This window comes from Pseudogymnoascus destructans (assembly GCF_001641265.1).
Source record: "Pseudogymnoascus destructans isolate 20631-21 unplaced genomic scaffold scaffold_19, whole genome shotgun sequence".
Taxonomy (NCBI): Eukaryota; Fungi; Ascomycota; class Leotiomycetes; order Thelebolales; family Thelebolaceae; genus Pseudogymnoascus; species Pseudogymnoascus destructans.
The window spans coordinates 371,074-397,633 of record NW_020167538.1 but is presented as its reverse complement, the minus strand read 5'-3'; the positions used below and the strand labels follow the sequence as shown (position 1 = coordinate 397,633).

The following is a 26,560-nucleotide window of genomic DNA, read 5'->3' as shown; positions in this document are numbered from 1 at the left end:
AGAGAACTACACTCCTTTAGCATAAATAGGATTACCCTTTCCTTAAGAAAGGGCAAGCAGACAATACAGTAAATCTACTATCACATACTTCTACGTCTTTTTCAAGCTTCTAAGCATTGATCTTGTTATTCCTTGTTTCTGAAAAGTCAGTGAGGTGCTAACCTCTGACTATCCCTAAGTTCTCAGACTCAATATTTGTTACAACTTGTCTATGATGGTCATAGAGGTCATGATGCCAGTCCAGGAAAAGTAATCTAGATTGAATCTAAAGAGAGAAGAAGAAGAAGAAGAAGGAAGGAAGGTGAGGCTATTCCTCATAACATACAGTTGTCTGCTTAGCGGTTGTAACCTTGGTGGCTAAGGCTACACCCGTAATCCCCATAACAACCGTAATAACCGTAATAACCGTAACAACTGTAACAACTGTAACAAGCTGTGACAAGCTGTGAGCTGTAATCGTAACACTCCACTACATCATACACCTGATTGCTACATTGTGGAATAATCTAAGCTACAACCCTTTGGCTCTGTTTCCTAAGACAGTGCATTGTCTTAGTAAAATCATCCCTTTCCTTTAGGTGGCTAGATTCTCACATCTAGTGCACCTACCATTACAAGGAGGCAGGGGATTAAACACAAAGGCTTTCTAAGTAACATGTTACAGTATTGTAAAGAATACTATATTGAATTGAGCATAAAGCTCCTATCTAAGGGAATACTATCTACTTATATAGTGGCATTGTGCCTTATAGGTAATCTGGATAGTTGATGGATAGCTAGATAATCTAGATAGTTGATGGATAGCTTAACTATCTAATATCCACTAGTTTCTGCAACTATCCACTAGCCTGGTCACACTATAGCCTAGCCCTACTAGCCCTACTAGCCCTGTGACTTCTTAGGTCACGTTACTAAGCCTAGCCCCACTAGCCCCATAACTAACGTCACGTTACCATAGCCGTAACAATTATCCATAAGGCATGACATGTTACGGCTAAGTGCTAGTGCTATGGACTCACGTGATGGATAACATTGGATATCATGGATATTATGTTATCCATGTTATCCCGGGGACTGACGGAATGTCATGTGATGGATAACATTGGATATCATGGATATTATGTTATCCATGTTATCCACAGGGATCCACGGAATATCAGGTGATGGATAACATTGGATATCATGGATATTATGTTATCCATGTTATCCACGGATATCCCTTTGGCACGACGCCACTATATAAGTAGATAGTATTTCCTTAGATAGGAGCTTCGTGCTTAACTTAATATAGTATCCTTTACAATACTATAATGTGTTACTTAGAAAGCCTTTGTGTTTAATCCCCTGCCTCCTCTGTTAAGTCAACCTTATGTAAGAAACCTCTATGTCTTCTATAGTTTAGAAGTTAGTGTTACACTAGTAGCCACCAAGGTTATAAGGGATAGCCTCACCTTCCTTTCTTTCTTCTTCTTCTCTCTTTAGATTCAATCTAGCTTACTTTACCAGACTAGCATCATGACCTCTGTGACCATTGTAACAAATATAAGCCTTAATGAAGATCTTAATCTAGCAGCTATATCCCTGCTTTAGCACACTAAAACATCTAACATCAAGTAGCTAAGTTAGATGAGATGAGTAAGGAGGTAGGCAAAGAGTGATAATGTTGTGTGCCTTGTAATACTCTTGGAATTCTGCTGATTCATGACTCTTATGCCCATTAAGGACAAGCATTTGATATAGACCCTTTGCTTAAGGAGCAGTATGCTTATCAAAGTGCTGTATTCATTCTAGACCCGTTATTGTTTGTCTATCTATTACTTGTAGGTTTAATAACCTAGTTATGTAGGAGACCGCTATATATATACTAATTTGCAAGATGAGTCTTTCCTTAAACTACTAAAAATAGAGATACAAGCAATTGCTATAGCCCATTCTCAATTGCCTAGTTGAACTGCCTTGCCTCTGCTACATCGATCGGCGCATATAACAACCATAGTTAGGCAGATTATGCCCATCATAAAGCCTGTCTTGTTGAAGTTGTACAAAAAGCAGTCGAGAATGCCATATTTCGCCTTCATATCTTCTACTAGTTGAAACCACGTGCCGATTAGCTTAGGATCTTCGTGTGGGGATAAATGGAGATGGTGCCGCAGCCTGAAACCTACTGTGAGACTGCCGAGTAATTACCCGAGGATATAGTATAAATTAGGGCTTATCCCGACCGTAGAATAATTAGTCGAATTGATCCTGTTAAATCCCTCCAACACTTCGTATATGGCCCTTTGAAAGTCGGAAACGCGATTAAAACGATGAGCCTAGCGCGTTCTAACACACTTTCCCCCCTGCGATTTCAGGATAAAATTCGGCATATCTTCTACACTAGCAAGGCGGGGCGCAAATCAATTCCTCCTCTAGCTTAGTCAATTTGTGACAGTTGGCCCTAGATTCGCGTCGAGTTGTTTAGCTAGCCATTCTATCACAAAGGGTAGGTTCGGGGGCATTATAGATCTTTGCAGCAGAGTGACAACTTAGTTTTTTAGATGGCTAGAATGATTCGTGCTTCTTGCGTTTGAATTTCCGTTGTGGTTGGTTGAGAAAACGCGTGTTAAAGTTTATGGGGAGTGGGGAGGGGCGACTCGGCGTCGTGCGCGACTCGGTGTACAACCACGTTATATGAAAATGAATAAGTAAACAAGGGCAAAAGAATTCAATACCATGCATCACCCCTGTAAAGAACTCAGTGCCAGGCTTGATCTAAATATAGATAAGTGAGTATAGCCGTCTACGCCAAGCATTCCTGACCTTCCCCTTTTGATGCTTTAGGTGCTTTCGATGGTGATCATTCGAATAGAGCCTCGCTGCCGCCACCTCACCGTCGCCAACCTCGCTGTCGCCTGCTAACTCGCTAGCGACGAGAGCGGGATCATGGAGGGTTGCTCCCTCTTGGTGCTGTTGTGGCGAGAGTACCAGATCTGGTACCCTCTCGTTGTAGCACCTGTGGGGAGCCAGGGCACAACATGAGGTCGTGTCGGCGACCTCATGGATGAGGAAGGGGGCTACAGGAGCTACGGGGGCATTAGGGGTGCTGCAGCTGGTCATGGAAAGCCTTCTGGAGGCAGGAGTTGGGAGTCAGGGAGAACGTCACCAATTTGGTGGCATTCGCAGGGTATTGTATTCTTTTAGCTATCTGTTAGGTATCAAGTTCTTTACAGGGGTGATGCATGGTATTGAATTCTTTTGCCCAGTAAACAAACGCAAATATAGCCCGTCTATCTTATCTTATTTTTATGCCCTATTTTTATCTGTTCGGTCAAGGGTCAACAAGCGAAGCTATTTATATGGGAATCAGTTCTGCATTGGATACGTCATCGCCGCTTGCCGCCATCAACCGGAAAGATGCTTGAGTGGATCTCCAGCCTTTGCTTTCTTAAGTAGGTGGCACATACTGGCACATAACTGGCACAAATATGAGACAAGTGTACTAGCATTTAGTTTAGCTACAATTTAGACAGTCGTGAGGGGTCCCGCTCTTGCACATTGACAGATACAAACTTACCTATATACCCCTTGCATCTCGCTCCTGATCGCCTCTGATTTTCACAATATTTTATATATATACGTGCAGTCTCGCGCGACTCACATTCTTCCCAAACCACTGACTGCCTGCCTGACAATCGCCAGAATGTCTACAGGTGCCCCGGAGCACCCAGCGGTGGAGAAATCCCACGACGTGAAGGGCGCCTTCAAGCACCCCTTCTCGCGCTTGAAGGAGAAGTTCGAGAAAACGAGCTTGGAAGATGTGAAGATCTCTCTGATTGTAAGTTTGCGCAACAATTATGGCCATTTAGACCAACTACTGACCAGACAATAGCACAAGAAGCAAGTCGCCCCCCGCCATTAACCCCGCACCCGACTAACAATTCCAGGCACGAGCTGGGTAAATTCGCAAACCTCGTAGGTTCACCAATTCCAGAGTCCCGATCGCAGCTAATGGGAGTAGCTCAATAGCAACCACCGTCACGACGAGGAGCACGAGAAGGCGACAGACCAGAAGCGCACAGGCATTTCAGAGTCCCACAGATTCAAGTCGTTTGCGCCAGAGCGCTTCGACAACGATGTGAAGTGGTACGTGGATGGACGGGATTACTTCTGGGTAAGCACTCTCTGACGCCTGCGCGCGCATTGAGCTGACCATACAAAGGCTGTGTCGGTGGCCCTCGAGGAGGCGAAGGAGACGATCTACATTGCCGACTGGTGGCTCTCGCCCGAGCTATTCCTGAGACGACCCCCATACTATAACCAAGAATGGCGCCTGGACCAAATCCTGAAGAGGAAGGCCGAGCAGGGAGTCAAGATCTACATAATGTGACTATACCCCCAGGAAGGCTGCTTCGAACATCGCTAATAATTCTGCGCAGTGTATACCGCGAGGTGGAGGCCGCACTTACTTGCAACTCGGAGCATACGAAGAAAGCCTTGAGGGGTCTTTGTCCGGAAGGCAGCCCTGGATACGGAAATATCATACTCATGCGTCACCCGGATCACAACGTGTTCGAGAATGCGGCGGATATGACGTTCTACTGGGCGCATCACGAGAAGTTCATTGTGATTGATTACGCTATCGCTTTTATTGGTGGCTTGGATCTGTGCTTTGGGCGTTGGGATAGCCACCAGCACGCGCTTGCTGATGTGCACCCTAATGGTGTTGCGGAGGAGGTAAGCTACACCCATTATTGGGCGATTTGATCAGCTGCTAACGAGAACGTAGATTTGGCCCGGCCAGTAAGCTTTGCCTCCATGAAGTTGACTCTGCGAGAGAAGTTGCTGACAATCTCTAGGGACTTTAATAACAACCGTGTTATGGATTTCCACAACGTGGATGACTGGGAGCAAAATCAAATCAGCAAAGCTGAGTATGGACGTATGCCATGGCACGACACCGCCATGGGCGTCATCGGAGACTGCGTTGTTGATATCGCAGAGCATTTCGTCCTGTAAGTCTCCTTATCAACTTCGCTCATTACGGCCTTTCTAACGCTTTCACGCAGCCGCTGGAACTTCGTCAAGAGAGACAAGTACAAGCGCGACAAGAACTACCCCTGGTTAATCATGGAGGGCAGAGAAGGTGAGAATGAGGACATCATTGGCGTCCAGAGGCCGAAGCACCCCGTGGGAGGATATGTCAAGCACCCCTTGACTCCACTTTCGACCAAGAAGCTCGGAAAGCAGGGCACGATCCACGCGCAGATTGTGCGAAGCAGCGATGATTGGAGCAGTGGAATCCTCACGGAGCACAGTATTCAGAATGCGTACTGTGAGGTGATTCGCAATGCGGAGCATTATGTTTACGTTGAGAACCAGTTCTTCATTGTAAGTGCTACTGATCATGCAGCGTCGTGTTATGGAAGGTACTAATGTTTTGTAGACTGCTACTGGCGAAGAACAGTCTCCAGTTAAGAACCAAATCGGAGCAGTAAGTACCCTATATTATGCGTATAGGCTACGGTATTGATAGACTAACACAAAACCCAGGCTATTGTCGATGCCGTTCTCAGAGCAGCAAAGGAGGACCGCAAATTCAGGATAATCCTGGTCATCCCGGCGGTACTTATATCCAAGCCATTTCTTTATTTATTATAACTAACGGGGTAATCTGTAGATCCCAGGATTCGCTGGTGACCTCAGAGATGATGCTGCGGCTGGTACACGTGCTATCATGTGAGTCTCCTTACGCGCTGAAAAATAACAATCATTTGACTGACCAACCTTAGGGACTACCAATACAAGTCCATCTGCCGTGGCGAGCAATCCATCTTCGGGCGCATCAAAGCCGCAGGCGTTGACCCCGAACAGCACATCCATTTCTTTAACCTACGCTCCTACGACCGCCTAAACGTCACACCCAAAGTCAAGAAGCAAGAGGAGGAGTCGGGCGTCTCGTACCAGGAAGTCCAGAAGGCTGAAGCCCATAAGATCATGGGCGGTGGAATTGATGGGCAGGGTAAGGACGGTGGTGTCCCCGGACCCCAGGAACCAGGCCGTCAGGCCTCAAACACTGCAGAGCAAGAGAGGGAGACCGATGCTATTCGCAAGTTCGAAGCTCATCGCGATGAGACTGGTGGAAGACAACCCGAGAGTAAAGACAGGTTTGTACCGCTCCCCCACCACTATCTCGTCCCATAGTTGAAATCTCACCACTAACATACCAGCGTCGCCAAAAACGCCATGCTCGGCCAGCCCAGCCTCGCCTCCGAAGCCTGGGAAGGCGACGACCAAGAAGAGGCCAACCTCTGGATCCAAGAAGAACTCTACGTCCACGGCAAACTCCTCATCGTCGACGACCGCATCGCCATCTGCGGCAGCTCCAACATCAACGACCGCTCGCAAATCGGGTATCACGACAGCGAAATCGCAATCGTGATGGAAGACACTGAGATCCTCCAGAGTACCATGAACGGCAAGCCCTATGAAGCGCGCCGCCATGCTGCTACGCTCCGCCGCTACTTGTGGCGCGAGCACCTTGGTCTCCTGCGGCCGCAGGAGCTGGATGCGAGTAACGACCGGAACGCGCAGCCGCCGCCGATCAAGAATGATGCGGAGGAGGATGAGCATTATGAGTTTGTGGCTGATCCGTTGGGTGATGATCTGTGGAATATGTGGACGCAGAGGGCGACGCAGAATACGAGGGTGTTTAGGCAGTTGTTCCATGTGAGTGCCTCCGTGTGCGCCTTGGAAGAGTGTGAGACTAATGTTGATATTCTAGGCGGATCCGGATAACTGCGTCAAGACGTTTGAGGAGTACGAGAATTACCTCCCACCTAAGGGAAATCGCGCGGGACATATCTTTGATAAGCAGCGTGCGGCTACGGAGATTCGTGAGCAGTTGGATACTGTCAAGGGACATCTGTAAGTCCCCAGCAAGCTCCATGGAGGGCATATAGAATCAATCTAACATGTAAATAGAGTATGGATGCCGCTTGACTTCTTGAAGGACGTGGATCTAGCGGAAAAGAATGCCGGGATGGCGGTGAACCAGTGGACGGAGAGTATTTACACGTGAGCATTTTGGAATGGTAAAAGGGCATATATACTTTTAGGTCTATATTTACGAAAGGCTGGGATATACAGTCTCGCTGAATTCCAATGGTGTTCATCAGGGTCAATTTTGGTGCACTTGCATCGTGGTCATTATGAGCGGAAATTTGGTATTTGTTTTGTGTCATTTTGTTCTTTTTGCACTTCATCCTGACCTTCTGGTTTCTCGCCACCTATCTTCTTGCTCGTCCGCCTCTTTCTACAGATGCAATTATCCCGCGTTGTTCATCGAAGACAGCGTGTATAACGAGGTTGTTAGTTCTTATATTAACGAATGCAACCTCAGAAACATACAACGAGGCTGTTAGTTCTTAGATTGACTAATGCAACCTCAGAAACATTTTTCCTACGTCTAGACGTCGGTCATGTTCTCTAGCATCGTCAACCTCCGAACTCGGCTGGGTCGTGACCAGATGGATTTTCCAGATTCTCCCCAATGAGCATGGCGACCAGCCATGGAGCAGCACCAATAGCCACCAAGTTTGACAGACACACCAACTAAGCCGAACGGTGCCAGCTTTCGTTGCGATCCGTCTCTTCAATTGAATGCCGATTACCCAGCCATTAGGGAATGGCCACAGGGTGCGATCCCTCTCGGACCAAGGTTGCGATGCCGCAGACCTCATTGCTTGAAAGTGCCCTGCTGAGTCTGGTGTTGTTCGGCGATGGATGGGTAAGAGCGCGCCGCTGCCGCATTTGAGAGTTGGAGGTGGGGTTGGAAAGCACCAGCCCGAAGCGTGCTATAAATTTAGCAGAGAGCTTGACCGGATGGATTCCAAGTTCCCATCCTTTTGGGTTTCGGGGGACAACAGCCAGGTCTGTCCGCAGGCGAGAATCTTCCTCGGCCAAGAGGCGAGGGTTGTAAAAGACTGACCCATGGGGTATTCCGACAGGACGGGCCATTCCATAGCTCTTTTATGGAACGTCTCGGGGTGTAACCTTGGCATCCCGAGAGTAACAACGACCATGGTAATCGTCACCACGGTGAAGGCTTTCGTGCAGCCCTTCACTGGGCATTGGAAATCCCCGTTTTGGACGTGGGGGTTTCGCGGTTTATAGAAACCCCCCAACTCAACCTAACCAACACACTCGTCTCACTCCTGGGAAGCACCTCCAAACACCCCAACACCCTAACTTTGACCTCCATCCCTTCGGTAGCAGAGCTTCTGCTGCGGCGTACCGCAGAGGACAATCCATGATAGATGGGGGTCGGCGGGCTTCCGCCTTGGCCCGCCAGCTTTCGTGGCTAGGAAAGAAGACTCGGGCTACAGTACAGTAGAAGAGCGATAGTGATGGTTTCCGAGAGGGTTCTTACCTTGAAGAGGGCATGACAAATAATCTGGTGCGCTGACGCAGCTTCCGAGAAGCCGAATCTTAGGTTTGTCTTTGTACAGTCCTAGATTATTTGTTAGAAAGCTCTATGAAGAATTTAAAAGCGGTTAATATATACCTGCCAAAAAGAACCAAGTTTTAGTACCTAAGAATGAGCATCGTATGCTACGGGCGGGCGGATGGCTTCACCATGTCTGCAAGGGAGGCCATCACGTGCCACCACGTGAGGCCCCTATCTGTTGAGGGAAACGGACTTTCCCGCTGGGAAACAGTGGGTTTTTACACCCAAAATAACGGGTTATCCCCGTGGGATCGTCCAACTCCCAGTTTAGTTTACGGGTGAGACAGTGGCGCCATACTATTGGAAGCCACTGATCCAAACCCAGCTGAAGCCCGGAAAGCTCAGCTCGTCAGGGTTTTGGGGGTTTCCCCCAGGGCTACAAATAGCGTACGTAGGCCCGTAGATTAGGTAATAATTCAATTTGCCGTGTTCTACTGTGAAGGCTCCGTTACCCGCAAGGAATCAATTACGGTGGTTGAGGATTACCATACAAATCCGTGTGTAATTCCCACTTTCCGCAATCACCTCTAACACTATCTGTTAGAACTTGTTGAACATATAATTGGAGTTTGACGACTTGATTGGGAAACTATGGGGGGCGAAGCCCCTATATATACACAGTTGATATATAGGCTGTGTATATATAAGGGCTTCGCCCCCTGTAGTTTCTCAATCAAGTCGTCAAATTCTAAATATGTACTCAACACTATTAGAAGGGCCCGTAGGGCTTGGCAAACTAGGGCATAGGGTGCCTAGATAAAGGGACTAGAGCCCTTAGAAGAAGGACTCTAGTTAATAGTCGCTGTATATATGTAGACCTATTGTGCTTACTAAATACGATACCTTCCTGTAATGGTAGGTGCACTAGATGTGAGAATCTAGAGTGTCATACTGACATTCGTTGCACTTAGTTTGCTATCAAACTCAAGAGCAAACTTAGAAATCTCCTCCTCAAACCTACAAGTCACTATACATATCTTGGCTTATTACACCAACAACAAGAGCAATACTAACTACTCAATGATTGCTGCAAACTCTTCTACTACATTTGTTTATGCTACATACATCACGGCATATCATTTGGACACTCATTAAACAAGTTATTAAGAAAATCCCCTCCTTAAGGGGGTGGGCCAATACCACCACATGGCATATCTCTACCAACTAGAGGCCTAGGAACATGAGCCATAGCTCTAGAAGCTTCTACAACCCTCTATGATTCATTACACAACATCGCTCCTTAGTTAACCACAATATTGGTTAAGTTATGACATAATTTGTCTATAGGGGTACTCTGACCTTAGACCGCCTTTCACTTCCTATAGGCTAGGAACCCAAGAGATGGTTCTATGGGATTCTCTTACGTTCACTACATGATTAGCAAGCTAGTTGTGGGTCGCACTTGATTTCTAATACATCTACCAAGCCTGGTTAGTCATGGAAAGTCATGGAAAATGATAGAACTACACTCCTTTGGCATAAATAGGATTGTCCTTTCCTTAAGAAAGGGCAAGCAGACAATACAGTAAATCGACTAGCACATACTTCTACGTCTTTTCCAAGCTTCCAAGCATTAATCTTGTTATTCTTTGTTTCTGAAAAGTCAGTGAGGTGCTAACCTCTGACTTACCCCTGAGTTCTCAGACTCAACATTTGTTACAACTTGTCTAAACCACTTCACTACATCATACACCTGATTGCTGCATTGTGGAATAGTCTAAGCTACAACCCTTTGGCTCTGTTTCCTAAGACAGTGTGTTGTCTTAGTAAAACCATCCCCTTCCTTAGGTGGCTAGATTCTCACATCTAGTGCACCCACCATCATATAAAGGAGTGTAGTTCTCTCATTTTCTAAGTCTTTCCATGACTAACTAGGCTTGGTAACTGTATTAGAAATCAAGTGCGACCCACAACTAGCTTGCTAATCATGTAGTGAACGTAAGAGAATCCCATAGAACCATCTCTTGGGTTCCTAGCCTATAGGAAGTGAAAATGAGGTCTAAGGTTAGAGTACCCCTATAGACAAATTATGTCATAACTTAACCAATCTTGTGGGTAGCTAAACCCTTCACACTTAGGTGACTGAGTATTTTGGAACATTTTTGGCAAATAACAATTAGCTTGCTAGTTGATTTCCGAGCACCTTAGTCAAAGTCACTCCATACATTAGAAGTCTAAGTTGTTGACCCCTAATTGATTTGCTTATTAGTACTTAGGAACAGATTTGGTTGCTCTTTATACCAGGACTGATGATGCCACTAGTCATTAAATAGTTCTGCTTTTGAAGGCATCCACTTTAGCACATTAAGACCTTGGATCGTTACTAAACCATCCCATTGGTAGTTAAGTTGTTAAGAGGACTCAACCTTAGGTGTTATGTTGCTTGATTAAGGATCATCGAGAGAAAATACATCACTATAGGTATGTGCATGTATTAGTGAACTTAAAGATTGGTTATAAAACATGATATTTGAATATATTAAGATTATATTATTTTAAAGAAAATAAAACAGCTGATATTTCTCAAAGCATATATCTATTCTGTACGTACCTCTCTGTTCGCTTGAATTTAACATTTAGAATATTTTAGATTACTTATGGAGTATATTTTTATAGTAGGTTTTAATAATATGGGCCTTTGAGAATAAGAGCCAATTATAGTAATATTTATAGTAAACTAAGGAGTGTAGTGTAGAGTAGTGTATTAAGCTAACTAGACTGTTCTGAAAATAATACCTAATCTACATACTATAGAACTGGGCAAGAAATTCCTTAGACTCCTTCATTAGTGGCAACAGGAACAATCTATCCTTAGATGGGAAAATCCATTTGAAGTCCACTAGTTCAACTTCCTCCCTTAACATTTCCCAAGCCTTGAATGCACCGGTAGCATCTGAATCCAATTGAAGCTTTGTGAAGTAGAGGTGAGGGGGAGTCTTCCCATACTATATTCTGTACGTACATGTTAGCTGATTACTATAATGATTACTATAGTGACTCTTACCTAGTCTCCTTATCAATTGCTAGAGGAAGGTTCTTGAGGAAGTCAGGGTCTGTATTCACTTTGTTCATAAGCTTCAGAGTTGACTTGTATGCCGTTGACCATTTATGGTGCCAAATGGTGAAGGCAAGCTCCTCTACTCTCTGTGTCTATATTAGTAGTAGTCCCCTAATAGTGTAGCTAATCATACCTTAGTTGAGGCTTTAGGCTAGGTCTCTACTTCTAGCTAGACCTTCTCAATCTCATTGATCCAACGGCTCCAGTTCGCCGTCAACGTGTTCCCGGTCCACATCATCCTCGCTGTCGGAAGACTTGTACTCCTCAGCCAAGGCGACGTCGGGAAGGTGGCAGTGCTAGAAGGAGTCAGTGGGGCTAGCGGTAGCAAGGCGGAGGTGATACGTACAATAGCCTTCTGGATGTCATTGCCAAGGTGATTGGTGCGGCGCAGGCTTCGGACCTCTGACGCGATCTCAAGGATGGCGAGACCAAGGTTCACCTTCTGCGGCTGCGAGTCGTGGCCCACGCGGTGTCAGCGATGAAGGAGGTTCTTGCCCTGCATGACGTAGGCTGTATACTTCTTCTGGACAGCTGCTAGGATCTTGGTGCGGTTGTTGGCTAAGGTCTTGGAGAAGGTCTCCTCGTCGCGCTGAATAGTGTCGCGATACAACTGGAAGGCGTCAGCGAGGCGGTTGAACTGGCGGAGGGCAAAGGTCGGGATCTAGGCTGTCAGTAAACAGACAAGATGCAGAGGATCTGTGGACTTACTGGGAGGCACTTGTTGTGTTGCTCCACACAGTACTCGCAATGGCTCATTGGGTTCTTCTTCTCACAGGCGAGAAGTCGGCGATCCTTGTACACCTGCTTAGAGCAGCGAAGGCAGAGGTTGAGCTTGGCCTTCTTGCGAAGGATCTTTGACGGGGAGGCAGCCATGACCTCCGAGGGGGTGTTCTGGTGGTGACCATGTGATGGGGTGGCAAGGACACGGCAGCGCAGGTCCACAACTGAATCAGAGCGTCCAGGGCGAGAAGGAGAGCGCCCACAGCGAGAAGGACCAGCGGCAGAAGGGTGCGGGAGGGACGCGCATCGTAGCCTTCGATGCTTGCAAGGGGGGCTTCATCCTTGCCTCGGGCAGCAGTGAGGGAGCGGGCTGCAGCCTCCTCTTTGGCCTTCTTGTTCCTGGCCTTAGTGGCAGCAGCCTTCACTGCCGTCGCTTGCTTCTTCTCCACCATGGCATCAATGGTGCCAAGGCATTCTGCTTCAGTAAGGCGAGCCTCTACAGGGCTGGCACGAGGGGCAGGCGGAGGGTTGGCGACCTTCTTGGCCTTACCCTTGCCCTTGAAGGAATCCTTCTTGGGAGCCATTGTGGGGAGGGTGTAGGTGGAATTGTGGAAGCCTACAGATCAATCAGTATGAGGATCTAGGGCGTTGAGAATAGTACTTACAACGGAAGGGAAGCAGAAGGTGAGCGCAACAGAAGACGACAGGAAGAGGTTGTGTTGTTGTGTAGGTAGGCGAAGTTCAGAGGAAGAAGAAGAAGCACCTACAACAAACACCACAACAACACGTAGGCGAAGTGTTGCCGCCTACTAGGAATACCTTAATTGTTAGGCCGGCAAAGCAGCACCACCCCCATCAATAACCTCACTTTCCACAATCGACATTCTCGGGCTCAAAGGGGCTTGAGCCTCAAAGGGGCTTGAGCCTCAAAGGGGGGGATAATTGTCACGAGCGTATCACGTGTGGAGGTATAGCATGTGAGCTACGGTGCCAAGACAGAAGATCGTCAGGCTGAAGAACATGTCAGGCTGTAGTATATAGTAGGAACGCGGACCTTCGGAGGAAGGTCAGCGTTCAGTCTTCGTAATCTACAGGATCTACTACGCGTATGTGATTGAGAACGTGACCTCGTACTGCCCTGTTCATTTGAAGATCCTTACACCGGTCTACGCAGTTCGGCCTGGTTTTCTAACCCGGACCGTGGTCCGGGTTGAAAAATCTTCAGACCGGCGGTTTGGAACCGTCGGTCCCCCGTGACTAGGCTGCGCACTACTTGCTCAATACTCGGCTCACTCACTCAGTGGGTTACTCAGCTGGGTGAGTAGCTGAACCTTTTACTCGACTCGGTGAGTGAGGTCAATACTCAGTTACTCTGTAAAAACCCAGTGAGTACTCGGCTATCACGTGTAAGATTTATGCATCATGTGAAAAGTCCCTCATACGATTAATACTGTTTTATGGTTAAGTTAAAGTATTACATCTATCAGCATCACTCTCACCATCTCTAGTAAGCTGTGAGAACGAATCATGTATATTCCTCTATCTAAGTACCACAATTATCAGAAGATTATCCTATTATCTATTATATATGCTTAAGAACATCTCTCCACCTTGCTTGATGAGGCCGGCCAGACCTACTAATACCTAAAGTATTTATGGGGTCTTGACGAGTAGCTTGAAAGATATCAAGTAAATCTCTTCCAGTCTTCCGAGCATGTTGGTAACCAAGGAAGGTGGTTCTAAGGTTGTGATTATTTTAAAGTTGCAAACAAAAATATTCGTGAAGGAATATTCACCTACAAAGAATTACTTACTGTTCCAAAAGCAACACCACAACGCGCACCTTCATATAAAACACATACCTTTCAACCTCTACCTCTTTTCTATACTCTTCTTCTGCAATATTCTTCCTACAAACTCACTGTAAGTACACATATCTTTTGATCTACTTCTTTGTCTTGTGTTTACTTCACTAACTCACCTTGATATTAGCAAATGGCTCATACCAAGCAAACTGCTAGGAGATCAACTGGCGGCACAGCACCAAGGATGCCACTTGGATGCTTGGTGGAAAGGGAAAGGAAAGGCTGTGGGCACAGCAAGAAAAGCTCCAGTTCGCTCAGCTAGCAACAATGTAATGGTGGGTGCATCAGATGTGAGAATCTAGCCACCCAAGGAAGGGATGAATTTACTAAGACAACACACTGTCTTAGAAAACAGAGCCAAAGGGTCGTAGCTTAGACTATTCCACAACGCAGCAATCAGGTGTGTGATGTAGTGAAGTGGTTCAGACAAGTTGCAACAAATGTTGAGTCTGGGAACTCAGGGGTAAGTCAGGGGTTAACACCTCACTGACTTTTCAGAAACAAGGAGTAACAAGATCAATGCTTGGAAGCTTGGAAAAGACGTGGAAGTATGTGATAGTCGATTTACTGTATTGTCTGCTTGCCCTTTCTTAAGGAAAGGGCAATCCTATTTATGCTAAAGGAGTGTAGTTCTCTCATTTTCCAAGACTTTCCATGATTACCAGGCTTGGTAACTGTAGTCGACGTAAGAGAATCCCATAGAACCATCTCTTAGGTTCGTAGCCTATAGGAAGTAAAAGGAGGTCCAAGGTCAGAGTACCCCTATAGACAAATTATGTCATAACTTAACCAATCTTGTGGGTAACTAAAGAGCGATGACATGTAATGAATCATAGAGGTTCGTAGAAGCTTTTAGAGCTATTGTTCATGCTCCTAGGCCTCTAGTTGGTAGAGATATGTCATGTGGTAGTATGAGTGATGTCATGTAATGAATCATAGAGGGTTGTAGAGATATGCTATGTGGTAATATCGGCCCAGTAACTAAGGAGCGATGACGTGTAATGAATCATAGATGGTTGTAGCAATCGTTGAGTAGTATTGCTCTTGTTGTTGGTGTGATAAGCCAAAATATGTATAGTGACTTGTAGGTTTGAGGAGGAGATTTCCAAGTTTGCTCTTGAGTTGATAGCAAACTGAGTGCAACGAATGTCAGTATGACAAACAATCATGCTCAGAAGGCCATGCGCCGTGCAAAATCTGGTAAGAGGATTACCAGAGGATTACCAGAGGATTACCAGAGGATTACCAGAGGATTACCAGAGGATTACCAGAACTCTCTAATAAACATATAGGCACCAAGGCTCTCCGCGATATCAGAAGACAGCAACTCGATACTAGCCTAATTATCCCAAAGCTCCCATTCCAGCGTCTTGTTAGGGAAATTGCAGAAGACTTCAAGTCCAATCTTCGCTTCCAGCAATCTGCTATCCTAACTCTTCAGGAAGCTGCTGAATGCTTCCTCATTCGAGAATTTGAGAGTATGATGTTTAAACATAGTGACAGGGACACTAACAGTTATAGTGACAAACCTTCTCGCTATTCATGTGAAGAGAGTGACAATTCAGGCAAAGGATATGATATTGGTTCGGCGTTTGCAGGATATGATGTTTAATCATGGAGCTGTGGGCTTAATCGATGGAAATGTGTCTCACCCAGGAATGAAGGTCAGATGAGTTCTGGCAACCTTCTGGTAACCTGGTACCTAAAGGCCAAAGGTTATAGTGTGGAATAGGACATCAACAATATGGGAATGGAGTTATGGAGTTATGGAGTTATGGCATCTTGATCAATGAAGTCGCGCCCCGTTTTTAACATAAGTAATGGCTAATCAAACACGTGATATAACTGAGTTGCCAAGACCCATACTAGGTACTCAGCAAGTGAGTAATCCTCATTCAACAATACTCGGGACAGTGAGTAACTCAGCTGGGTGAATAAAAATTCTACTACTCGACTTGTGAGTACCCAGTGCGCAGCCTACCCGTGACGCACGCTAGGAATCATGAGCTTTGTAGAGCTTTAGAGGCAGACCTGCCCCTTGGTCTTTCAAAGTCTTGTGCGCACTTCGATTGCGAGCCCTCTCAATTTCAGGCTTGGATTCGGGTGGTTGATTGAGATGACTGGGCATCGAATCTCAAAGCCGCGCATAGGAAGCACTTTTTCTCCCGTTCATTTTTAGACGAGTTTAGGAGGAGGGGTTGTGGAACACTACCTCAGTGACTCCACCCATGCCGTATCCGTTTCGGCCTGCCATGTTGGGTGAGTATCAAAATGTCACGAGCATCATCACGTGCGGACTCCAATCACGTGCACTGCGGTGCCAAGGCGGAGGGTCTTCACTCCGAACCCCGCCCGGAATCGTATATAGTAGGAACGCGGACCTTCGGAGGAGGGTCAGCGTTCAGTCTTCGTATCAATAGAGGGCCTTACTATGTAACTATCCATAACGTGACTTCCCGCTGCCCTGTTCTACCAAGGCTCTCTTACACAAAATGAGGGTGGTAAGTGAGCGGAGGAGGAAAAAATAAAATTGTTTAATGTTGTAAATATATATAACGTGGTTTATCAGTACGTCGGACATATCAGTACCTCGGACACTTTTCCCGAATTTCCTACCCTCTAACTTCACAACGCGTTTTTTCCACCTTTTATTATGTCAGTGATTACCCAAGAAGCAAAAATCATTCTAGCTATCGAGGCTATCGAGGCTATCCGAACATAAAAAAATCTAAGTCGTCGGAAGGCTGCTAAGCTCTATGAAGTACCTCATTCTACACTCTGCGACAGAATGAACGGCTGAACTACTGTCTACGAACGCCGGCCTGCAATGATGAAATTAACTATACTAGAAGAGGAGGTGGTTATTCAGAATATACTTGATATGGATTCAAGAGGATTTGCACCCCGGCTTGCTGGTGTAGAAGATATGGCAAATTTTATACTCGAATCGCGTGGAGGGAGGCGCGTCGGGAAGCTCTGGGCCCACCGATTTGTACAACGACGTCCAGAATTAAAGACGCATTTTAATCGCGTTTACGACTTCCAAAGGGCCTTGTGCGAAGATCCTGAACTAATTGGCGCGTGGTTTCGACTAGTGGAAAATATGAGGGCAAAATATGGTGTTTTGGACTGCGACTTCTATAACTTTGACGAAACTGGGTTTATGATGGGTGTGATTTGCCCTGCAATGGTTGTTACCCGTGCAGATCGACTTGGCAGAGGTAAGGCAGTTCAGCCAGGGAATCGGGAATGGGCTACAACGATTGCTTGTATCAACAGTGACGGCTGGAGTATTCCTCCATTTTTGGTAGTTAAAGGCAAGAATCATCTTGCAAATTGGTATACAGACGGCGGCCTTCCACACAACTGGGTTGTTAAACCGACAAGCAATGGATGGACAAACAATGAGACGGGTCTAGAATGGTTGAAACACTTCAACAAACATACTGCTGTTCGTGCAAGGGGTCCATATCGAATGCTGGTGTTAGACGGGCACGAGAGTCATGAATCAGCCGAGTTCCAAGAGTACTGCAAGGCACACAACATTATAACTCTTGGACTACCTCCCCACTCGTCTCATTTAACTCAGCCACTTATGTCAGGTGCTTTAGTGTGTTGAAGCGGGCATATGGTCGGCAGATTGAGACCTTCATTAAGGCTCATATCAACCACATTACCAAGGTCGAGTTCTTTCTCGCCTTTAGAGCAGCATAGCTGGAATCCATGACAGCCCAAAACGCCCAGTCCGGGTTCCGCAGAGCTGGCTTAGGCCTTTCGACCCACAAGCAGTGCTTTCAAAGCTTGACGTGAGGTTACGGACTCCAACTCCCTCTAGACCCTCTACTGCCAACACCAACCCTTGGGTCTCCCAGACCCCTTCCAACCCAACTGAAGCTCTTTCACAAACAACCCTCATTCGAAATCGAATTGCCCGTCACCAAGGAAGCTCGCCAACTCCACTCTTCAGGACAGTTATTGCATTGGCAAAGGGTACGGAGCGACTAGCACATGAGAACACCCTTCTGTCTGCTGAGGTACGTACCCTTCGAGCAGCCAACGAAGCCCTTAGCAAACGCCGCAGGGCTAAAAAGGCTCGTGTCCGTGAAGGAGGTGCACTTATAGTAGAGGATGCACAGGCTATTATCGCACAGAAGGATGTGGATGAGCAGGTACGACGCGACGTACGTGCGGTTGGGGGTAGTCGCAAGGAGGGGCAACCGTCTAGGCGATGCTGTGGGATCTGTGGAAAAGCTGGTCATAATGCGCGAACTTGTCAAGAAGCTATAGATATGTCTAGTTCATCTGATTCTGCTTAGTTATAGTTAATTTAATATGTTATGGTTGATTTATTGATATTCAAAGTAGAATGCCAATGAAAAGTGTCCGAGGTACTGATATGTCCGACGTACTGATAAACCACGTTATGTATATAAGCGAGAATATAATGTGTGAAGAGCAAGTTCAGTTATGGAGGAGGCATTGCCCGTTTTATAGATAACTTCCTAGGATAAAGCAAGATTATCGGGATAGCAACCCAAGTCTTGTTTCCTGCGATTGCCAATTCGAGGCCGACAAGCAGCTTGCTAGCACGCACTGCATCGCGGAATCTGATATTGTTTGAGTTGTGACTATGTATTGTGTGTTGCTGGCCTCACGAGACGGCAACTTGGCAGCTTGCTGACATGAAATGCTCTGTGGGAGTATAGTCATGCTTTGCTCACCATTTTGCCCGCTCTTTAGATTCGCAGTGTTTTAGCGAACCTACCAAACACAGCAACCGTCAAGTTAAACACTTTGAATGGGAACCTGTTTGTAACATGCATTCAATCAAGGGCGGTTGATCTGGTTCTGTTTTCAACCCCTGCAATGGCTTGGAGGGATAGTAAGAGCACACAGGGTAAAGGAATTGGTCCGGGTGCCAAGTCCAACAGTGCAAAGATCACCCAGCAGCTTTCCGACATGCACGGAATTGGATCTTATTCTCGCCCCTGCTTTCTTTCAGCACTCCTGTATGTCTGGGATCAGAACATTGGTACGCGTGTATAGTCAAAATAAACGAGCAAGCGCCAAGTCCAACATATGGCAGCAGGCAGCTTGCTGATACGCATCGGACTACTAGATCCTTTACTTGTTCTCGTTCTTTTTCGAAACCCACGGGTTAGGCAAAGAGACCGTAAGGCCCGACGAAAACAATCAAGTACGAAGTCCCACATCGGATAGATAAAGGCAGCTTGCCGATATGCATTGAATCACTAGATCCCTTCCTCATTCTCGTTTCCTTTCACCGCTCATGTCCGGGTTCAGAATGTTGGCAAGGACGCGTAGAGTTTGAGAGAATAAACAAGCACCAGGTCCAATGTCGAATAGCAACAAGCAGCTTGCCGCCATGCGCTGCATGACGAGAATTTCCCGGTCTCATATTCCAGTCATAGTCGCGTGTTTTTGTGCTTGTATGATCATGGAGGGCCATGTCTCGGCTCGGATGCTGTAGATGCGTACAAGCAGTATGCCATCACCTGCTCCATTAGGGGCTGTCCTCTTCGTAATTTCCAGGCTTCTCCACTTGACTCCCATTGTTTCCTTGCTTGGGATTCACACAGTATCGTGCATACAGCACACGCTCGACTTAGCCCCATGCAATATGCAAGGGAGAACACAACCAACAAGCGCCATATCACGAGACGTCGACCTTGCTCTGCTTGGCAGCCTTGTTGTGATTGTTTGCTCGTGGAAAACCCCAAGGTTAAGATGATGTCTCAGCTCTTCCACTAAACCCCAAATGTCCAATATAACCCGGAAGCAAGGGCAACATCATGGGGCCCCGCATCCATTCCGCATTCCCAATAGTGCAAGTTTTTTTCCCGACTCTAGCCTCCACTAGGTAAGAAGTTTACCGATTCGAGATTTGCGGAAGGCTTGATTTAATTGGCACACATTGGCGCGCACATTGGCACACATAGGCGCACATTGGCACACATTGGCGCACATTGGCACACATTGGCACACATTGGCACCAACAAGCTCCCAGCCTCCACGCAAGACCCTGTATTTGGAAAATACAGTTCTTTACGTTTAGTATAGTAATACAACTTAGGAGAGAACACCGCATTAAAACACAGTGCTACTGTCGAAATCCCGACTTTCTCCATACCTGCACCATACGCGGCAGGTTGTGGTACACATAACTAATATTAACCGCTTACAGATAAGCAGATGCGGGGATACGCTCAGTCTCATTTCTGTCGCGCCGCTCTGCTCCATCCAGTGCGTTACTAAAGTACCTCTGGCGATCGGGGATTTATCTGGACCCCGACTGCCCCTAGTAGGCCGTTAGCAGGAGCAGCTCGGAATCCTACTGAGTAACACCGATTATCGTGATTGGAGTGATTCCAGCGCGACTGGCGGCAGACCGGTCACATTGGCGAGATGGGGATGCACTCTAATCAGCGTGGAGGAGTGTGGAGGTGTGGAGGGCGACGATCAGCATGGCCCGACGCAGCCTGGCGCGGCGCTGCCTCAAGTGCAGCCCGCGGCTGACTCGTCGCCGATGCTTGGTGGGATCGATGTTTCCGCGACTTGTTTCTCCGCACCCACCTACTACTTCTACCCCCTCAGTAGCTCTTTTATTTAGACCATCTCCAGGGTTTTGAGACATTGGATTTTTTGTCGCTGAACCGTGGGATATCAAGTTCAGTAAGTTAGAACCCGTCGCGTTTGCGCTCACTCATATGTGCGCTCCAAGGCGCAAATGTGACCAGCCGGCGCATATGGGCGCATTTCCGGTAGTAGCAGCAGCTAACCCGCCTCGCAGGTTATCATGGCAGACACTCAGCATGGCGAGAAAAATGGCTCGCTGGAAGAGCAGCCGACTATTGAGAGCCAGCGCGAGGTCTCAATGAGCGCTGGCGAGTACATCGCGACTCGCGCCACCACGCTCAAGCCGCCTATGAACCAGGCCCCCAACCCTATCAAGCTGCTGATGATGCTGACCCGCAAACAATGGGCCTTCTTCGCCGTAGCCTTCATTGCTTGGTCGTGGGATGCCTTCGATTTCTTCACCGTCAGCTTGACGGTGGAGCAGCTCGCAAAGGAATTCCATAAGACTAACACGGATATCACTTGGGGTATCACCCTTGTTCTCATGTTCCGTTCCGTCGGCTCCATCATTTTTGGTATTGCGGCAGACAGATACGGCCGCAAGTGGCCGTTCGTCATTAATAACATTCTCTTCATCATACTCGAACTCGGCACGGGATTTTGCAACACCTACGACCAGTTCCTTGCCTGCCGTGCTTTGTTTGGCGTTGCCATGGGTGGACTCTACGGCAACGCCGCCGCTACTGCCCTCGAGGACTGCCCGGAAGCTGTTCGTGGCCTGATCAGTGGGATGTTACAGCAGGGGTACGCTTTTGGCTACTTGCTCGCCGTAGTCTTTGCGCGCGCGCTGGTTGATACCACTTCGCACGGCTGGCGCCCATTCTACTGGTTTGGGGCCTGCCCTCCAGTGTTGATCATCGCCTTACGGTTGATGCTACCAGAAACGGATGCGTTTATTGCAAGACAGAAGGAACGTGTTGCGATGGGCGGTATTACGAGCACGTTTATGAAGGAGGGCAAGGTCGCGCTCAAGAAGCATTGGCTTTTATTGACCTACATGGTTCTCCTTATGGCTGGATTTAACTTTATGGTATGCTTGCTGATAAGCTGAGCTTGGAAACAATACGACTAACTTTATCTCTAGAGCCATGGATCTCAAGATCTTTACCCCACCATGCTTTCGAATCAGTATAACTACTCTCCAAATGCCGTAACTGTCACTCAGGTGGTTGCAAATCTTGGAGCCATTACAGGAGGTACCACAATCGGTTACTGCTCGCAGGTATGTCCCCTCCTTCTAATGATTCTATAATTTCCACTAACACTAAGCAGATATTCGGTCGCAGATTCTCCATTATCATCGTCAGCATCATTGGCGGGGCCTTGCTATACCCATATACCTTCACATCTTCATCGGCCATCAACGCAGCTGCGTTCTTCGAGCAATTCTGCGTCCAAGGTGCCTGGGGAGTTATTCCAATCCACTTGATGGAACTTTCCCCCGGCGCTTTCCGCACTTTTGTCGTCGGAACCAGTTACCAACTTGGTAACCTGGTCTCCTCAGCTAGCTCGACCATCGAGTCGACAATCGGCGAGAGATTCCCTCTGCCTCCCAATCCCAAGACTCACGCGTCAAGATACGAGGTATTTGGTCCCCGAGACCCTTGGAGGCGGTTCATGCTAACGGTTGATAGTACGGCCGTGTCATCTGTATCTTCATGGGCGCCGTGTACGCTTACGTGATTGTCCTTACCTTCATCGGCCCGGAGTACCTGCAGAGATCGTTTGCCATCGAGCACGACTATGATTTGCGCGAGGTCATAGGACGCCCAGTGGGTGCGGATGCCTTGGTGGGTGGTCACGGAGAAGGGAAGGAGAGCGAGGAGGATGCTAGGAGGGTCGAGAAGGCGGAGACCTAGGATGTTCATGTTGCCATTGGTTGGCAGCCTCTCGACTTGGGAGTGAGAGATGATCGGTGGCGGTAATTTTGGATGATTTAACGTTCGTCAAAGAGCGATAATCTATGGTTCTCTTTTGACCAGAAGGTATGACAAGCTATAGGAGATAATCAATTGTTTCATCCTCCAAGCACGACATTAGCTCCGATCTGCCGGACGATTTGCATCGCCATGCACAGGGGAGCTTCAAACACATACTGTATGCCAATTGGATACCATGAAAATGCCTGGTCCTCCGATTTTCATGATCAGACTGAATGACGAAATATCCACGCAACACGTGATATTTGCCTACCATATCAGGCCGCAAACAGCAAAATCATAGTAGTGCGGTCCGTGCCGATTTCCCAACAGCTCTCCCTTCGATTTCTCCCGAACCATCCTTTCTCTCTTTCCAACCCATAATCACAAATACCCAATTCCTCTCCTCCAATCCCACCCTCACAAAACCCATCATGTTCGCAGCACGCACCTTCAGCGCCGCCCAGCGCCGCGCCTTCTCGGCCTCGGCCAGAGATGTAAGTAGAAGCCACCGTTGACAAAATTTCTCAGACCTCGGCCGCCCACTGTCGGGCCGAAATGAATGAAGCAATTGCTAACACAGCCCAATCAGCTCTCTAAGGTCACTGTCCTCGGTGCTGCCGGTGGCATTGGACAGCCTCTCTCCCTCCTCCTCAAGCTTAACCCCCGCGTCACAGAGCTCGCTCTCTACGACATCCGCGGAGGCCCAGGTTCGTCAGCCCATCATCATCACATGTCCAATTGAGCCTACAAAAAAACATACTGACTCGATTTCACAGGTGTCGCCGCTGATATCTCCCACATCAACACCGGCTCCAACGTCACTGGCTACGAGCCCACCCCATCCGGCCTCGCCGCCGCCCTTAAGGATGCCGAGATCGTCCTGATCCCCGCCGGTGTTCCCCGCAAGCCAGGCATGACCCGTGATGACCTCTTCAACACCAACGCCTCCATCGTCCGCGACCTGGCCAAGGCCGCCGCCCAGTCTGCCCCCAACGCCAACATCCTCGTCATCGCCAACCCCGTCAACAGCACTGTCCCCATCGTTGCTGAGGTCTTCAAGAAGGCTGGCGTCTACAACCCCAAGCGCCTTTTCGGTGTCACCACCCTCGATGTCGTCCGCGCTTCCCGCTTCGTCTCCGAGATAAAGAAGACCGACCCCGCTGATGAGGCCATCACCGTCGTCGGTGGCCACTCCGGTGTCACCATCGTCCCCCTCTTCTCCCAGAGCAAGCACGCCGACCTTGTCGGCAACGCTGCTCTCCTGAACCGCGTCCAGTTCGGTGGTGATGAGGTCGTCAAGGCCAAGGATGGTGCCGGATCCGCCACCCTCTCCATGGCCATGGCTGGTGCTCGCTTCGCCGAGTCGCTGCTCAAGGCTGCGCAGGGCGAGAAGGGCGTTACTGAGCCAACCTTTGTTGACTCCCCGCTCTACAAGGACCAGGGTGTTGATTTCTTCGCCTCCAAGGTCGAGCTCGGCCCAAGCGGTGTCGAGAAGATCCACGAGGTTGGCAAGGTCACCGCTGAGGAGCAGAAGCTTTTGGATGCTGCCCTCGCTGACCTGAAGAAGGTTCGTTTACCCCCTACCCCTATGAATTTACAGAGACCACCCAGCTAACTCTCTCCCCTAGAACATCGAGAAGGGTGTCCAGTTCGTTGCCACCAACCCAGGCAACTAAGCTTATCATCCCTCCCTCCTTCAAAACTGCCATGCGCATGTCTAGAAGAGACATGCCTGCATCAAAATCGGGTCTGTAAATAAAAGTGTTTCGAGACCGCGCGCAGTTGTATATTTCTTCCCCCTGTTTGTTGTTGTAGCGTGGTGGCTGCGAGCGCGGAGATTTCGTGGGTAGACGGGTATATAAATATGTTGTCTAGGCAGGAATCTATGCGTCAGTAGATATCTTTGCGTGTTTTGACTGTCAACTTTGCGTCAGGTGCCCGCATACCCCCGTTAATTGTCTAGGTCCGCCAGCCCATGGTGAACCCAAGTGCCTCATCACACATGCTTTTTGTAGCATTCATCGACTTTGTGCTAAGGTAGACTAGGATGCACAAGCTTGCCACATGGGCATTGCAGGTGTGGGGTACCATAACACGTCGGGATGGGTTATGGGTGCGGCTTACAGTGGCAGTAGGGTGGGGACGGCTGCTGGGGCATTACGGGGGTAAGACAACGTGCCAGCTAGCTGGATAACTGATTTCTGGTTCACGGGTTTTAACCCAGAGAGCGAGATGTGTGAGGCGGGGTAGCTGTTGGGGAAAGCTCGTGGGGATGGCGTGCAGTAGTTCACCGCGGGATCCTCAGATCGGGGGATCAACTGCGAGATCGTCAGAACATTTTCAACACATCAACAACTATTTTCATATTTACACCGCCTCCCCTCCTCTCGATATACATCCCGTCATTCCATAAACCCCATTGGCCAAATATTCATCGCCGCCTTCCCTCCTCCACAGCCAACCCTGCATGCATAACCCTCGTATCCCCCCGCCCATTTGGCATCAAATTGACCCAAAACAACCGGCTTAAACGCCGTCCCCCCCTCATGCGCCCTCCACCTCCCCTCCCCCGGCACAGAAATATGCTGAAAGAACGTCTCCCCACCACGACGTGGTTGCGTGGCATCATTGGCCTCTGCCGGTCCCAGCAGTGGCACGCCCCTCAGCGGCAGATAGCGTCCCCATGCAGTGCAACGGGATAAACCATGAGAGATTCCATACCAACATCACCGTCGACTGGAGGAAATACTCATTGGCTAACGAGGGGGGGTTCCTGTAGTGCCGTGCTAGAAACCATATATTCGAAGAGCATGGGTTTGTCGTCCGGAAGGCCGACTAAGGAGCGAGATCATCCATATGGCCCGGGATATAAATTGCATCTTTGGCGGGGTGCTGCTCAAAGACATCGGCAACGCCGGGTCGACGGCAGCATGATGCTGTGCCAGTCCCGATACATATCGGATTTGCCTGCGGGGAAGGCGGTATACTGAGGGCTAGGCCACTTGACCAAGGGCTTGGCTTGAACAAATGTTCGCAGCTAGAAGCCTTTAAATGATGTCTTTACAAAGCTGCAAGTCGTTGAATTTCTTCGTAATTCAGATGGTCACTGACAGATGATATGACAGGAAGGAGCAACGACTTACACAAATACAACGGTCATTGCGACGGTGCATCGGCAACATGTGCGGTAGAATACCAAGCATATAAGTATGTGCATGGCTGTTTCTGTGCATATTGCACAGAAGCATATCGGATTACGACGACAATCCGGGCCGACAGTGTCATCGCAATCGCAATTAAAACCACGTGACTATATCAATATAGTCACGTGGTTTTAATTACAATCACCACCATTTCGGTCGCGTTCAAATGTTGAATAAAACAAAATAAGCAGGATCAAGATGACTCTTTCAAGAGGAAAGGGATGCTGTTGCGCCAAGGATGAAAAGCAGAGATTTTGTGGTGGCGCCGAACCTGCGACAACCTTATGAGGCGCCAGGGGTCGCGGGCCGCTTCACCACGAAAGATGAGACACGGTGCACGTCTCATCGTCTCCTCCGAGATGCTAGAGCTATCGCCAAGTTTAGTTAAATACAACGACAGGACGATTACGGTACGAGTACAGTATTCGAGATGCCGAGATGCACTCTTCACTCTGGCCGAGTTGGTGGAATATTGTAGGTGTATTTCTTGGGATCTCCTCTACCCACGGCTGCTTGTCGGTGCTGGTCAGTACGGGTTGTTCGGCCTTCGGTCCACGTCCGCTACAGCCGCTTGGAAGCCCCGAGGTTGAGGCCGTGGTCGAGGTCGATTGGAGGTCATGGAGCCTCCTGACTATACCTGTTTCGAT

The 26,560-nt window shown here is 48.2% G+C and overlaps 5 protein-coding genes across 5 annotated transcripts; 3 read left to right on the top strand and 2 right to left on the bottom strand.

The window, feature by feature from the left end:
- Positions 1 to 3,682: 3,682 nt before the first annotated feature.
- Positions 3,683 to 7,060, top strand: VC83_06723 (uncharacterized protein; the record flags this gene model as incomplete). The annotated part of the gene is made up of 15 exons (XM_024470313.1): positions 3,683 to 3,825; positions 3,927 to 3,954; positions 4,001 to 4,153; positions 4,202 to 4,365; positions 4,419 to 4,716; positions 4,769 to 4,782; positions 4,839 to 4,994; positions 5,049 to 5,370; positions 5,426 to 5,473; positions 5,533 to 5,604; positions 5,660 to 5,718; positions 5,772 to 6,146; positions 6,210 to 6,708; positions 6,764 to 6,906; positions 6,964 to 7,060. 15 exons carry the CDS (start codon positions 3,683 to 3,685, stop codon positions 7,058 to 7,060), a joined length of 2,571 nt encoding a protein of 856 aa, XP_024321551.1.
- A 4,671-nt stretch (positions 7,061 to 11,731) lies between these two features.
- VC83_06722 (uncharacterized protein) lies at positions 11,732 to 12,850 on the bottom strand (the record flags this gene model as incomplete). The annotated part of the gene is made up of 5 exons (XM_024470312.1): positions 11,732 to 11,842; positions 11,893 to 11,994; positions 12,052 to 12,207; positions 12,255 to 12,422; positions 12,473 to 12,850. The coding sequence occupies 5 exons, from the start codon at positions 12,848 to 12,850 to the stop codon at positions 11,732 to 11,734; spliced, it is 915 nt and encodes a 304-aa protein (XP_024321550.1).
- Positions 12,851 to 20,668: 7,818 nt separating this feature from the next.
- VC83_06721 (uncharacterized protein) lies at positions 20,669 to 23,070 on the top strand. Its single transcript, XM_024470311.1, has 5 exons — positions 20,669 to 20,824; positions 20,943 to 21,818; positions 21,873 to 22,010; positions 22,061 to 22,372; positions 22,423 to 23,070. The coding sequence occupies exons 2-5, from the start codon at positions 20,949 to 20,951 to the stop codon at positions 22,645 to 22,647; spliced, it is 1,545 nt and encodes a 514-aa protein (XP_024321552.1). The 5' UTR covers positions 20,669 to 20,824; positions 20,943 to 20,948; the 3' UTR covers positions 22,648 to 23,070.
- Positions 23,068 to 25,172, top strand: MDH1 (Malate dehydrogenase, cytoplasmic). Its single transcript, XM_024470310.1, has 5 exons — positions 23,068 to 23,204; positions 23,300 to 23,417; positions 23,487 to 24,277; positions 24,339 to 24,673; positions 24,757 to 25,172. The coding sequence occupies exons 1-4, from the start codon at positions 23,142 to 23,144 to the stop codon at positions 24,384 to 24,386; spliced, it is 1,020 nt and encodes a 339-aa protein (XP_024321656.1). The 5' UTR covers positions 23,068 to 23,141; the 3' UTR covers positions 24,387 to 24,673; positions 24,757 to 25,172.
- Positions 24,831 to 25,870, bottom strand: VC83_06719 (uncharacterized protein; the record flags this gene model as incomplete). Its single annotated transcript, XM_024470309.1, has 3 exons — positions 24,831 to 25,028; positions 25,173 to 25,371; positions 25,854 to 25,870. The coding sequence occupies 3 exons, from the start codon at positions 25,868 to 25,870 to the stop codon at positions 24,831 to 24,833; spliced, it is 414 nt and encodes a 137-aa protein (XP_024321547.1).
- Positions 25,871 to 26,560: the final 690 nt, after the last annotated feature.